Here is a 15986-nt window from a genome sequence, read left to right on the forward strand (position 1 = left end):
GCATCTTTGGTCTATGACCTCTAACTCTCACTGGAGCGCTTCCCAGCCGACTGTGAAGCAGTCAAAATGAGGAGCAATCTAAATCTGAGGCCATGTTTCTCAGCAAGAAACCAAAGGATTGCCCGCTCGCTTGTTCCGGAGTGAGGGGAAGATAGAGTGTGAGTTAGGCGGAGCACTGTGGGCGGTTTTGCACTACAGCTTTCTTGTTCCTACTCACCTATGGTCATGACCAAAAGAATTAGGTCTCGGGTAAAACCGGTCTGAATGGGTTTCCTCAGGAGGGTGGCTGGCGTCTCCCTTAGAGATAGGGTGAGAAGCACAGCCTTCCGTGAGGAGCCTGGAGTAGAGCCCTTTGAGGTGGTTTGGGCATCTGGTAAGGAAACCCCCTGGGCGCCGGAGGTGTTCGAGGCACGGCCAGCTGGGAAGTGGCATTGCGGAAGACCCAGGACTAGTTGGAAAGATTATATCTGGCCTGGGAACGCCTTGGAATCCCCCCGTCAGAGCTGGTAGATGTGGCCCGGGAAAGGGACGTTTGGGGTCCCATGCTGGAGCTGTTGCCCCTGTAAACCGACCCTGGATAAGCGATTGGGGGGAAGATGTGATAAGATAAACTTTGATTTGCGTTTGACATCTGCATATTGCAACATGATGTTTAATTTGTCTTCTCCTTTATGGAGCTTGGATTGGTTGTATTCACATATCTTTTTGACACTCCAGACGCACTTTTCGCTAACACCTCTAGGAGGGGCATGATTTGAACAGGTTGTGCAAGCTTTGGCCAAAAGGAAAATTAAACAAAACAGTCACACCCAAAGGTGACTGTGGAGAGCATTGTCGTCCTTCAATCAGAGGATCCACTTTGTGTGGTCTTGACGACTAGAAAAGAGAAATACAAGTACGGTCTATTTAACGTTTAACATAGTGATTCTTGAGCTGATTATTTCTTAGTGTTAAACCAAGGGAAATAATAAAGAACAAATATCAAGTTTAGCAACAACATTGTAACAAGTACATGTTCACAAATATTCAATAAGGAACGACAAAATAAATACATCAAAATAATGTAAAAGGGGGGCCGTCGCAGAAGATAAGTGAGATGGACAAAGATGAAAGCATAAAAAAATAAGAGAAAATAGAAAATAATATAAAGAAAGAGAGAAAAAAATCACAGACAATGCATGCCATTACAATTTCCACAGCCTGTAAGTCAGTACAAGTTTCCATGGTTGTTATGTACAGTTAAAACTATTTGGAAAAAAAAGACTGTTTATATATTTTTCTTTTATTCAAATTTTCCTTCATAAATAGATAATCCACTTTCAACCGATTTTTAAATGTTTTGGTTTATTATAAACGTCAGAGATGTCGTTATGACACTGCATACTTATGAATAATGTTCTGTTCAATATCATTTTTGTATGAATTTCGATTTCAACAGCATTTCTTGATGTATATTTGTAAAGGGAAATCTTGTACCTATTTTACAACATTATTCTGTTTTTTAGAACATAACATAATTATTCATATTATGTATGCAGTGTCATAACTACATCTCTGACGTTTAAAACAAATCAAACCGTTTAAGTTATGGTTATTTAAAAAAGTACATGTATCACTACCAACACAAGGTTATGGGTGAGCGAGCTCCCCCTCCCAAGATGGCCGCCATGTGTGGCCGTTGGCCGGCAGCGCGGATGAGACATGTAGCCTTTATATATAATATCTATGGATGGGACAACGAAAGCAGAAAACCGGAAGATGGCAGTAATGCGACCAATGAGATGCAAGCTGCCGTTAAACATCACAGAAGAAGAAGACGAGGAACAGCAGGACCTCTGACACACAAACCCAGCTGGACACCAATGCCCCGACAGAGACAGGGACACTATACACGGGGCTTTAAGGTAAGACTCATTGTGTCCGTGTGCGGAAGCTAAAGATCCAATAAAACACACTTGTAAGTGATTATATAAATTACGTCAGTAACGTTAATGTTGTCGGTTAATTTGAAGCTAAAACAAAGCAGCTAACTTAACTTTCTCTAGGAATCCCGTTCTTCATCAGCGCCTTAGTTAACGCTGTGTCCCAATGGACAGGGACAGACGGACAGACAGACAGACATGTATGTCAGTGAGGTTGCCGCTTTCCACCTTTGCACTGTGTGCTCAGGTTCTCTGATGGTTCGTTTACTCTGCAGGACAGTTTCTTATCTCACAGCCACATAAACCAACCTGTCTGCGCAGACTGGACTCACATTTCACCCTCAATTCCTGTGCAATAACGTAATAACGTAATACCCGTATTACGTTATTTATAATTTATATCAGCTGTCTTGCTGAAGGTCTTTCAATCAAAATTGATTTCAGACTCAGGGTCCAGACGAGACAAGACAAAGGATAGCATTTAAAATAACAAATAAACACGGTTATGGTTTTGCCATAATTGTAAGCAAAAAGCTAGTTTTTAATTCACAGAAACCATTCTTCTAAGGCAAGAAATACCTAACTCTCAAACTAAGTTAAAGTTAATCAAATTGTTAGAAACCACCTCAGGTAAACCTCTGGGTTTTGGGATAACCGATCTGGATTCTTCTTCCACGGTTGTTGTCATCTGATTTTCCTCCCTCGTTGGTTTCCAGAGCGAGCAGTGCCTAGCAACCGCTTCCGTCGCAGCTTCGAGAAGATGGCTCACAACGTGGCTGACCTTCCCAGTGGCCCGCTGGATTTCTACCGGAAAAAAGCCTCTTTCAACTGGAAGGACATGCTCTTCTTCTTAGAGGGAGAGGACATCGTGGCATTTAAGGTAGCTGTCAGCATGTAACACTCTCTCTAGGTCAGACTATATCTCTCGTTTTTTTTCCCCCACTATTTTGGATGACAGGGTTTAGGGGCTGGAAATGGACAGAAGAGGATAGGAAATGACATGCGATAAAAGAAATCAAGGCTAGAAATCAAACTCGTGGTTATGCAGCATTTGCCGTCACAAAGGTGCTCCTGCCTGTTGATCCCAAAAATCTAACTGAATAAAAGTTATGTACGCAAGAAACATGCTGTTTTTTACCCCCTGACTTCTTGTAACAGGAGTGCATTTTGGGTGTCTGAAGTTCTCTAAATGTTCTCCACTCATCTTCTAAATTGATCTCTTTTCTCTCCTGCAGCAACACGTGTTAAAAACACTTGAGGATGACCCTCTGTTTGCACGTCAGCCTGGGGAAGACGTCCCCATCGAGAAAATGAGAGCGATGACCTTCCTCAGGTATCATCACTCCGTAACATTGGACCAAAAACCTGCTTTCCTTATAGCCGTATGGTGTTTGTGAGGTAGGCTCATTGCTACTAGCAGAAGCTCACTAAAGGCTATTCCAGCTGATGAGTAGACACACACACACCATTCATTCACTGAGCGTGGAATCCCACACACTGCGCATCGTCTTCTATATCATCACTGCCGGGTGGAATTTGTGAACCAAAAACCTGAAGCGACCCGGATATTTATTGTATTGCGTAGTATTACTTGATTGGCTACGTTATTGTCAGCCACTTGTCGGAGGGTGTGTGTTGTGTTTCACCTCTGCTCCATGCTTGCAAGCATACGTTTTCTGTTCACTGATTTTATACGGGTGTTGAATACATTTTTCTAACATTATCCTACGTTATTTATTGCTTCTTGACCGATAAAACGTCGGCAGGGTGAAGCAGCTGTTCCGCTATGACTTTCTGACAAGAGATGAGGTGATGTCGAATCCCTGGAAGACTGTGATTCTCAGTGACTGTCTGGGCATGTATGACTGGGCCATGTCGGCAAAGTACTTCCTCAACAAAGGGGTGAGTGCATTTTTCATTTTGTGGAGCAAAAGGAACTCTCAATCACAAAGTTGCAACGAGTTAAAACTGCTTTATGGCCTGTTTGACTCTACGTGGAAATCATTCACTAAATAAACATCATGCTGTATTGTAGACAACTTAGACCTAGATATTGAGAACATAAACTTATATTTTATAATGTTTACTGAGGAAGAAAGAAAGCAAGAGAGAAGTAGTCATTTTCTCATAGAATTCTACAGGACCAGAGGAGTCACCTCCTGGTGGCTGGTAGAGATGATGCAGGTTCAAGGCACTTCTTTATTGGCTTAATTTCTCGCAACCCTTATGGCTAAGCCAGGGGTCTCAAACCAACGGCTCATGGGCCACATCCGGCCCAGTGTGGATGACTTTGGCGTAGCGTCAGCGCCACCCCCTCGCCGGCCTTTGTTGATCGGACCGTCAACGCCCCCCCCGTTGACCGTAATGGTAAAGTGTGCAGCATCTGGCCCGAACCTGAAACCCTCACAAACCCTCACATCGGCACAGGAAAAACACCCTTCGATGCTGGGGGAACCTTACGGAGAAGGGCAGGAGAAGCTCCCATCCTACTTTTAAGGACTCTGGTAACGCAGCATTTATGGAGCACAGCTCCCTAAGTAGGGCAGTATGGTTAAAACGGGGATATACCAAGGAGCAAACTCCTCCTTTCTAGAGGAGCAATAGCGCCACTCTCAAAGAACCTGTAGCACTATCGACATGATCAATCTGGGACGGACTAAAGCTTTCAGAGGAGTCCACTGATATATTGGAACTGTGGGAACCTTTGTGGTGTAACAAGCGTTCATTTCAGCTTTGTCAGTCGCTGTCTTATTCAAGAGTGCAAAAAAACTCTTTTGTTTCAGATGTTCGGAGCAACTATTGCCAACACAGGATCTGCCCGACACAGCAAGTACGTTGCAGATGTCGAAGACATGACGGTAAGACTTCAGGACGGCTCTGAGCCACCAACAGCTCCCACCAATCTCACTCGGGTGATATTCATCCTCGTCACGTTTCCACCTGTAGACGTTCGGCTGCTTTGCGCTGACCGAGCTGAGCCACGGCAGCAACACCAGAGCCATGAGGACCACGGCGACCTATGACCCCAAGACCCAGGTCAGCACACATGTACACGTGTCTGAATGTCCGGCCACATCCCTGGCAGCAGTCTAGCTCTAACGTTGTATTCGGCAGGAGTTTGTGATCAACTCGCCGGACTTTGAGGCCGCCAAGTTTTGGGTGGGGAACCTGGGCAAGACGGCGACCCACGCCATGGTGTTCGCCCAGCTGTACACCCCGGACCAGGCGTGCCACGGCCTGCACTCCTTTATTGTGCCGGTGAGACCTTTGAGCTTCAGCTCCTTCACCCAATTACAGGCGGTTATTGTCAATTCTATCTGGTGTGATGTTGTGCAACTGCATATAATAAATCCCAGCGTTATTGGAGTTCACAGGTGCACGCTGGAAAAAGTAGCTTTGCACTTTGTACAAAAAATGATCGCAGAGAAGTTTGTCTTTTCTAAAGTGAAAAGATGGAAGCAGTTGGAAGTTTTTCAAAGTAATGAAATGAAGGCAGTTGAAACTTTTTTTTTGATGACATAAAAAAACGTTACAATTATTGACATAGTTTGAGAGCTACTGAAACTTGGGGTCCTTCTTTTAATTTTCGATTTTGACCAATCGCTTTTTTTCTTTCAAAGGTAAGATGGGACGTCTCTTTCCCATAGAGGCTCCATACACATTTAGAGGTCCTAACTCTATAACCGTTGTACTGTAGGTGAGAGATCCCAAGACGCTGCTCGCTCTGCCTGGTGTGCTGGTTGGAGACATGGGCAAGAAGCTGGGCCAGAACGGACTGGACAACGGGTAGGCGCTTCCCCTTCTCAAGTGATTGAACGGATGACATTATCCAGCCTAGCATTTAGTGGTTGTCTTTTTAATGTGGGCTTATCAGAAACTGTTACATCCTGTTTATGATGTCTGAGGAAACACAGGGACTAACTTAACACATTTATTTTACAGTATAATCAAGCTAGATAAAGCTTTGTTGGCTGGTGATTTTAATCTGCATATGAATGGTACAGATTGCGTAGCCACTGAGTTCTTTACTATTAATGAATCCCGTGTCGCTCACATGGCGGATCATATCGTTTGTGAGAAAGTACTGATCAGTGATCATCTCTCTGTAAATGCTGCCCCTCTGTCTTGTTTCTGCGAGTATCGGTCCACTGTCCCCTGCTGTTGTCCTCAACCTGCGTCAGCTTAATATAATATTTGACCAATTGTTGTTTGTCTCCCATGTTAAGCAGCTTTCGAGATATATGTGTCCCCCCCCCATAGCAAATAAAGTTATCTAGTTTCTCACTGTCACCTACAAAGCACTAGAGTCGGACTCTACTGACCATGTTTGACCAGCCCGCTCTCAGGTCAAATGTGATAAATTTCTTTCCATTTGTTTTTTTCTTCTTTTTAATACCGCTCCTTCGTCTCTGAGCTTTTTAGGATTATTTAATATTTGCTGTAGTGTAAATGAGGTCTGTGCCTCATTGTAAGTGATGGGGGGGCGGAACAGTTCCGACTGTCTGCTTCTGGTTACCTTTCTACTGTTAAGAAGACATCTGGATCACATCTGGATACATCTTTATTTATTTCAAACGTTTCCCTCCTGTACCTTCAGCATCCTGTGTGCGCCAGTACTTCAGTGAAGCAGCTAGATGGAGCTCCATTCATAGTCTAAAGAAGCGGAACAGCAGACGCACAGGCAGCATTGGACTGGCTTCATTGGGTTTCCTGAAAAGAGTAAATGGGGATGCAATTAAACCTAACAAAAATAGTTATTTCGATTTCAAACGTTCCAACATTTTGGTCGATGCTGGTAATCGTCCAGTACCTGTGCTCTATTGTTTTGACTTTTGTTGTAAATAAAGATTCAACCTAATGTAGCCTTTAACCGAATACAAAAAAAGATGATGATGATATCTGAAACTCTATAAGATATGTTTAATCTTTTAGGTCTTTGAAATGTTTATTTGAGCTGTTTCAAGGTTCAAAATTGTTAGTTTCTGGCCTGTTTGTTTAGGTGTCTTATTTTAATAGCGTAGTGGAAGTAGCACATAACTAATGACACCGACACACCTTAAGGTTCCACATACATTTTCATTGATGTATATGTTTTGTGAGTTTGTTTTTAATTTCTGTGCAAAAATGTTGCTGCACTGTGAGACATTCTGCTAGAGACAAAGCAAGACCAGTACAAATGGAAGAACACTGATTCCAAAGTGTGCGTCCTGCCTTGTGGTTGTGCACATATTGTCAGTGTCTTTGTAACACAAAGCCATTCCATCTTCTTCCCTTCAGGTTCGCTTTGTTTCATAATGTGAGGGTCCCTCGGGAGAACCTGCTGAACAAGACTGGAGACGTCGCTCCCGATGGCCGATATCTTACACCGTTCAAGGTTCGTAAAATTTCCACTAGTGGCGTAGGAGAGCACTCGATTGACATTCCAAGCCTGTTGAGGTAGTTTGTGTAAGTGTTTAATCTCTGGCAAATGATCATTGGTTGAGCCACAGACTTGCTTTGCAGAGATGACTCGATCAAACTCAACAGACAAGTCTCACAATAGGATACAACTGCTTGAAAAGTAATGCAATATATGCATATTGTACATGCATACTTTACAAGACAAACAATTCTAAAGTAATAATAAAAAAACAGCTATTGTTTTGTCCAAAATGATTACCCACAACAGATCGCCAAGTCATAATAAGTCAGAATTAGTTGAAGATTACAAAGAGGTGGTCTACAAGCTTGTTTATATGCTGTTGAAAATAAAAGGCCACCATTTTTGTTTGGCTATATTTGAGCTGATTTGAGCCATTAAAATGAAGTATGTAAAAAGATCAAACCACTCTCTCTAATGGACAATCATCTGTACAACCCGAGCCACAGCCTGTTGTCTGCGAGATGGAGGCCTGCACACATGAAACTATGAGACATTCTAGCGGTCAAAGTACTTTCTTTTTTTTCTCCCTAATACAGTTTGGAAAAGCTTCTAATCTTCTTGTCATGTATTTATAATCCCACAAGTTTGCCAGATAAAACAATGAATAAAGCCTTCTATAAAGAATTGGTTCTTTACTAAAGTGTGATTCCCATCACTGTCGGGCCAGCGTCTTGCCTTTCATGTTTTCCAGTACTTGAGGTGGGAAATTGGCTCTAGATCATTTTGAATGTCGAATGTCTGTTTGCAGATGAGTGCATGCAGGGAATGTTCTTACATTTTTCTCCATCCAAAGGCTTGAACGGAACAGCTGAATAAACACAAGCACACCTGCAAATGGGAAAGTTGTTGAACACTGGAAAGAGCAACAGTCTTTTTTCTGTCCTGTTCTTATGCAGGTTTTTGCCTTCTTTATGAGAATAAAGACTCTACATTTTCTTATCTTCAGCGTTATTCTTTAATGGCCCCACCAACATATCTTGTTGCCCTTTTAGGATCCCAACAAGCGTTTCGGGGAGTCTCTTGGTGCCCTGTCAGGCGGCAGGATCTCTATCACCAGGATGGCCCTCGTCAACCTAAAGTTGGCTCTGATTGTTGCCATCCGCTTCTCAGCCACCAGGAGACAGTTTGGACCCAAAGACATGGAGGAGATTCCTGTTTTGGAGTACCAGTTACAGGTCAGGATGCGAGGGAGTGGTAATGAGAGAAAATGTACCTTATCAAAGTAGAACTACATTGTCGAAAGGCATCTGAATCCACGTCACTTTTTGAATGTGACACCGTATTCCTTGCAGCAATGGCGTCTGATCCCGTACCTGGCAGCAGCATATGCTCTCGAACACTTCTCCAAATCCATCTTCATGAACTTTGTTGAGTTTCAGCTTGGACAGATGATGAGGGACAAGAGTGGCCGACAAGTGAGTTAAGAAGACGGGTTAGGTGTGTGTGTGTGTCCATATCAAGAGTTGTTCTTCTGTATCAACGTCTGTGCTGTGTGTATGATGCAGGCAGAGATGGGCAGGGAGATCCATGCCATAGGCTGCTCCAGTAAGCCACTGGGCTCGTGGACCGCTCAGAGGGGGATCCAGGAGTGCAGAGAGGCCTGCGGTGGACACGGATACCTGGCCAGTGAGTCTCCAACACACACAGACACACAGAGTACGCTCGGAGACTTAACTACTGACACTCTCCTTCAGTGAACCGGCTTGGTGATCTGCGTAATGACAACGATCCAAACTGCACATACGAAGGAGACAACAACGTGTTGCTGCAACAGACCAGCAACTACCTGCTCAGCTGGCTCCACGCTAAGCACCGCGGTCAGTACACTACCCAATGAGCACTGTTACAAGCTTTTATTGTTACCACTTTGTAAGGTGTAGACCTGGGCCTTCCATCAAAATGACTGCAAAAAGGTTCAACTTGGAATTAGAGTTCTGTTTTAACAATTGACTGGCGATCACTTATTGTTGATAGACACAATTGTCTCCCATTGCTGATGTGCCCCACTGTTAAAGGATGGAAAGGAAGGAGGATATTGTTAAGGTGGGGTTGAATCTCTCCAACTAGTCCTGAGTCTTCCCCGGGGCCTCTTCCCAGCTGGCCGAGGCTGGAACACCTCCCTAGGGAGGCGCCCAGGGTGCATCCTCACCTGATGCCCAAACCACCTCAACTGGCTCCTTTCGACGCAAAGGAGCAGCAGCTCTACTCCGAGCTCATCAGGGATGGCTGAGCTTCTCACCCTATCTCTAAGGGAGACGCCAGCCACTCTCCTGAGGAAACCCATTTCGGCCGCTTGTACCCGTGACCTAGTTCTTTCGGTCATGACCCATCCTTCATGACCATAGGTGAGGGTAGGAACGAAGATTGACCGGTAGATCGAGAGCTTTGCCTTCCAGCTCAGCTCTCTTTTTGTCACAATGGTGCGGTAAAGCGAGTGCAATACCGCCCCCGCTGCTCCGATTCTCCGGCCAAACTCCTTCACTTGGGGTAAGGACACATCCCCTACCTGGAGTAGGCAATCCATCGGTTTCCTGCTGAGAACCATGGCCTCAGATTTAGAGGTGCTAATCCTCATCCCGACCGCTTCACACTCGACTGCGAAACGCTCCAGTGAGAGTTGGAGGTCACAGACGGAAGATGCCATCAGGACCACATCATCTGCAAAAAGATCCGCAGCCCCCCGAACTGTAGACCCTCCTCCCCCCGACTACGCCTTGATATCCTGTCCATGAAAACCACAAACAAGATTGGTGGCAAGGCGCAGCCCTGGCGAAGGCCAACCCCCACCGGAAACGCCTTCGACTTACTGCCGAGCACCCAACACAGCTCTCGCTTTGGCCGTACAAGGATTGGATGGCCCCAAGCAAGGGCCCCCTCACACCGTACTCCCGCAGCACCTCCCACAGTTTCCCTCGGGGGACCCGGTCATACGCCTTCTCCAAGTCCACAAAACACATGTAGACTGGATGAGCATACTCCCAAGCCCCCTCTATGATCCTGGAAAGAGTGAAGAGCTGGCCGTTTTTCTCACACCTGAGACCTTCATGGTAAAATCTCTGTTCCATATTGCTTCTCCTGCCAGAGTTGGTGGTCAGCTGCTGTGTTGTGTGGTTTCAGACGGTGTACGGATCGAGTCTCCTCTCCACACTGTGGATTTCCTGGAGGATTCCCTCAACATACTGGGAGGAAAGTTCACAGCAAGAACAATGGAGCAGTGCATGGACTCTGCAGGTACTCCTTAAACAGAAGGTTGTATTTCCCAAAATCAACATTTTTTCTTAATATTGGAGACACAGCATTACTACATGTGTTTCTCAGTAAAAGCAAATGACTATACTGGTTTTGTTTTTGTCACATCAGTGCCACTGGCAGCCTATAAGTGGCTGGTGTGTTTCCTGCTTGAGGAGAGCAGGAGGAAGCTTGAAGAGCAGAGGGCCTCGGGGAAGGATGATTTTGAGGCCCGCAACAGCAGCCAGGTGAGATCCACACAAACCTTCCTTTTTGGGCTGTCCATGTGTTCATTTCCATTGTCCCTTCTTTCAAATACACTACTTATCTAATGTTTCCAAGTAAGCGAATCAGAAACCGAACGAATGTTCAGCTCAACAAATAGTTTTTTCTGGTTCACGTTATTATGTCACAAACCAATATGATGCAGGCTGGAGTTCACAGTGTCACATGGGCGTATGTTGTGGTTCTGGGAAATGTGTGTGTCACTTGATTACGTCATCGACTTGTTTTGGTTAGAATTCTTACCACACTTTAACGTTTGTTGTAGAAATGTTAGTTTCAAGAGAATTAAGCATTCAGTACGTTTGTTATTATGTATCTGTGTACCAGTTTCTCCCTTAGTTTCATGTTCTGTGTGATTCAATTTGCACTAAATAAAGTAGTTATTTTAAAACACGTGGTTTGCAGTAAAATTATAAAAGATAGGCCTGGTTTTGTCGTTTGGTTTGAACAACTGAAAATTCACTTACTTTAAATGGCTGTAACCTAAACTGTAGAGAAAGCTGTTGCCTTTCTCCCATTCTTGTGCATCATTAGAGCGGCCTTCTGTGACTGCTGATCGTTATTCCAGGTGGGATTAAAAGTGAAGCCAATGCAGAACTAAAATCTCTATTCTTTCTTTCTCTATTTTGTATAGCCCAAAATTACAAATTTGCCTCAGAGGGCTTTACAGTCTGTACACATACGACATCCTCTGTCCCGAAACCCACACATCGGCACAAGAAAAACTCCCCAAAAAATGCAAAACTCTTCCATGGGGAAAAAAGGGAAGAAACCTCAGGGAGAACATCAGATGAGGATCCCTCTCCCGGGATGGACAGACTACAATGGATGCCATGTGTACAGAATGAACATTGTATAAGATGTACAATAGATTCAATTACTATAACCGAACAGATATTGCAAGTATGTCATCTGCCGGTGACCATTGACTGATTGCATAGAAATCGATGAGAAAATGACTTTTCACTTTTTGTTGCACTCATTCTAGTTTCAGATCTTCTTCAATACACCATGATATTCATTTAATAACTAATGTTTTTGGAGTCAAATAGACCACAAATCATGGAATGGGCAGGGCTACCTTATGATTGACAGGTCACTACATGAGCTGTACATCTGTAAGTAATCCCTCAACAGAATATGGTACTTTCGGCATCACTGGATGTAAAAAAAAACTAACTTTTGTCAAAGCCAAAGTTAAGACTTCAAAAAAACTGTGAACAAACAATATCGAAAGGTTGCTTCGCCCATTCCTCGTTTATCCCACACAGATCTCGGGCTTGTGGGATAATAAATCAGAAATTCTAATCTATTCTGACAACAGCTTAAAATGGTCTGTCTGTGTGTGTGTGTTTAGGTTTACTACTGCCGCTCCCTGGCCATCGCCTACATAGAACACAACTGCCTCCAGAGATTTCATGATCTGACCACTGACCAGGACACACCTGCTGGTCTCAGACCTGTGTTGAGCAAGCTGTGCGCCCTGTATGGGCTGTGGAGCCTCAGCAGCCACACGGCCACACTCTACCAGGGTGCGCACCGTCCTCGACACATTGCACACATCCATCTAGACATCACATTGTATTGATATTTCTGACATTTGTTACCGCACAGGTGGGTACTTGAGTGGAAGGAAGCCGACAGAGTTGGTCCAAATGGCCATTCTCACCCTCTGCTCCCAGGTACAGAAACATCCTCCTGTACTATTTTATAGTGTGTATGGTTATTTGGGATTGGGTTTTTGTGTCCTTCTCTATCTGTATTTGCAAAGTTATAGCTGCGGTAGATTCTGCTCCTCTACCCGACATTAAACTGCTCTGTCTGTCTCCCCCAGTTGAAGGAGGATGCTGTATCATTGGTGGATGTCTTTGCACCTTCTGATTTCATCCTCAACTCGCCCATAGGCAACGCTGATGGACAGGTAAAGACACACGCACGCACACACACACACACATTGAGCCTAATTATACCTCAGGAGTCAAAGTTGTTGTCAAAGAATTGTCCTGCCAAGACATTTGGAGAGCTTTGAATGGTGAACTGGTGCCTCCACTTTTTATAAGATCAGAGACATTATTTCCATGGTTCCATTTCGTCTTATCAATGCAATGTTTGTGATTGGATGAGCCAATAGAGGCAAGGGTCCAACGTGAAAACATGACTTTTCATATCTCGTGACAATACGCATTGTTTAGCAGAGTGGTGTCATTTTAGTCGATGGGTGACATGCAGCCCCTAGTGATCCATAGTGCGATCAGCAGTGTAACGTTCGAAAAGAACGCTTTTGTTTCAATAAATAGCTGGTTCCAGATAACCAGCTATTTACGCCTGCACTCTACCATCGCTAGGCGAATAAATAATAGAGAGAGGTTATTACACTTTTACAATAAATGATTGTATTTTTATCCTATGTATGGTTACTGATCTAAATACTTTTATATTGGAATAATATTTTAGTTTCCTCTTCAAATGGTAAGATTACTATTATATACCCACCTCAGTGACTCCGCCCCAAGCCGTCTAGTCGTTGGCCCCCCATGACTGGGAGATGAGTGCGGAGCTTTAGCTGGCTTTGCTCATAAATTGTCTTTAACTCTGTGCTCTGCACTTCCCTGTTCACAAAAAAGACTCAACTAAGATTTGTTTTTCCTGAATAATAGTAAAGCACCACGGTCCATCGTGGTACTCAGCCTCGGGGTCGCTCAAGTTTATTTTCGCAGAGAAATTGGTTTCTTGACGATCCATCTGTAATATGGCGATTTGATACCGCTTAATTCCTTTTGTGTCTCTGCTGTATTACTTTTGGCATGACGTGGATGGTCTTCATTATACGAAAGATATGAACATCTGAATGTTCTTATAGCCACAAAAAAAAGAAAGACATTTCAAAGCAAACATACGGTTTGACTTTCACTGTTTAACGGTTCCACTGGGGTTTCAGTTAATAGGATTACTTTTAACAATATCAGCTGTCAGCAGCCGGTGGGCGACACGCTGCTGATCGGCTAAATAACGGTGCTAACAACACAAAAGTAAAAAAGTAAATTAAATCTGTTTGAATCTACAAATCTAAAAGTGTTTGGTTTGATAGTAATATAAAATAGATTTCAGAAAGTAAGAATTCTCCACCCCTCACCCCAGGGTTACTGGTAATCATTCATTGTTTTAGCTCTTTGTGTTGGTACTCTGTATGTGTAACCTAATGGTTAAAGGGATCCACCATCATGACCCATGAGTCTGCACTGTCAGTAAAAGAGAAGAAAAAAAGTCAAAAGGAATTAGACGTCAAAGCAGTTACAGTATATCATGTGGGTATTAAATCACTAGTATGAACTCCTCGCCTGATTTGAGCGAACTGTTTCTTTAGTTTAAAACCGTTACCAGGAACCAGAAAGCCAAACACACAAAGGGAGAAATCTCATTCGGTCGTCTTCCTTCGTTTATAAAAACAACAAAAGGAGTCACGTCATCAAACTAATCCCAAGAGATAAACAGCGTAAAGTCGTCGTCACTCAGCCAGGAGTCCTGCTGGGAACTGAAATGTAAGCACAGAAACAAACTTCCTGTTCAGCTGCGTTCGGGTACAAATAACATTGCGAGGCTATGACCCGTAATTCACCAAATGTGATCAGGTGTCTGAAATCTGAAAGAAATGTGACATTTAGAAGGGGCTAGTGTAAGTTTACAGTATCCCCCAGATGACCGCTTCTTTTGGTTGGACCGGATCCAAAGGACGCTTTGATTGCATGTCTGGTCAGACAGGAGGCAAGGCATGAAACAGATGTCTGTGTGTGTGCGCACACACACACACACACACACACACTCTGTAATCCCCTTTTATATGTGTACAAGAGTATCCATCAGTCCTGTTAGGAAAGTGGTTCCAGAGTGTTTGTGCTTGGATCTTTGGAGCAGGACCTTTTTAATCCGAACCCCTTGTTCCTCTCACACGTAGCTCTACAAGAACCTGTGGGCGACCGTGATGCAGGGCAACCAGGTGCTGGAACGGCCCTCCTGGTGGAAAGAGTTCATTTCCGACAAGCCAGTGGTCGGATCCCTCCGTCCAAAACTCTAGAACCCGCAACCCGCTCTGGACTCCTGGACACTAGGGAGTTGGAAGAGGAACATGTGTTTTTGTGGCCTTAAAGAAATTCTGCACGTTAAATGACTATATGATCACAAACTATTGCCAGAAAGTACTACACTGCTCTCTGTGATGATTATTATTGGGGTTCAATTAAATCAACATGGATCCATTTTTATAACCAGATGAAATTATTTAACTTCAAATCATATTGAACCAAACTTTAACAATAAAAGATGACATTTAAGCCACAGTTTGAGGAAAGAATGAAAAGGGACGGACTCACCAATTCAATCGAGTTTTAGGATGCTGTCGATTTTCATGTATCAGTTTGACCATAAATGCAGGAGGACGGGACCAACGGGCACCCTCTAGTTTCCTTGCTTCATATGCATTGGCCTTTTTGTCCTATCCATTCAGCCAATAAGTTGTTCTCAAAGGAGTACAAATTGTCTCTATTGGCTAAACTGTATGTCAGCAAACCTACAACCTTTTGTAAGGTAATAAAGAGCAGCTGAAACCACATTTTAGGGATCATTAGTGTGTTAGAAATCTTGATTATGTAAATTATACATGGGAATAACTGCTTTACCATGTTTCAATCCTTAATGCAGCAAGAAGGATATTACCTTCTGAAAATGTTTTTTGATGAACTATTAAAATTGTGTTCATTCTTCACCGTGCCGATTGCATGTTTTAATAACATGACTACTAGATGTGTACCCTATATGTCCTTTTAAAAAGGACCATGCATTGTAGGATCCATAATGTTATGATATTTTGAAAATAAACAGGGAATAGGAACAACAACAGCATGGATGTTGTAAAATCTACATGAAATGAAATCTTGTAAACCTGTTGCACCCTGAGACTGATTTTTGGCGTCTGCTCCGAAAATGGCATATTCATAATAAAAATGTGTAATACTACTTTCTCTATGTGGACATTTTGTTTCTGTTGGGATACATGAGAACCATTGTGGGTGTTTTGATGTGTTAAAAGCAGTTTATATGTCACTGGTGAAGAAATAAATCAATATAACACAAAA

At 43.5% G+C, this 15986-nt stretch overlaps 1 protein-coding gene across 2 annotated transcripts; it reads left to right on the top strand.

The window, feature by feature from the left end:
- Positions 1-1721: 1721 nt before the first annotated feature.
- acox3 (acyl-CoA oxidase 3, pristanoyl) lies at positions 1722-15986 on the top strand. 2 transcript variants are annotated; one of them, XM_040181808.2, is made up of 19 exons: positions 1722-1904; positions 2639-2802; positions 3158-3255; positions 3689-3824; positions 4706-4780; positions 4869-4958; positions 5037-5180; positions 5620-5708; positions 7200-7296; positions 8337-8519; positions 8637-8759; positions 8850-8970; positions 9039-9161; positions 10462-10575; positions 10705-10820; positions 12215-12389; positions 12472-12539; positions 12692-12778; positions 14810-15986. In XM_040181808.2, exons 2-19 carry the CDS (start codon positions 2683-2685, stop codon positions 14927-14929), a joined length of 2079 nt encoding a protein of 692 aa, XP_040037742.2. In that variant the 5' UTR covers positions 1722-1904; positions 2639-2682; the 3' UTR covers positions 14930-15986. The 2 variants fall into 2 exon arrangements, with proteins under 2 accessions (XP_040037742.2, XP_077961865.1); XM_078105739.1 differs by having other exon boundaries at positions 1799-1904; positions 3158-3320.

This window comes from Gasterosteus aculeatus, chromosome 7 (assembly GCF_964276395.1).
Source record: "Gasterosteus aculeatus chromosome 7, fGasAcu3.hap1.1, whole genome shotgun sequence".
Lineage (NCBI taxonomy): Eukaryota > Metazoa > Chordata > Actinopteri > Perciformes > Gasterosteidae > Gasterosteus > Gasterosteus aculeatus.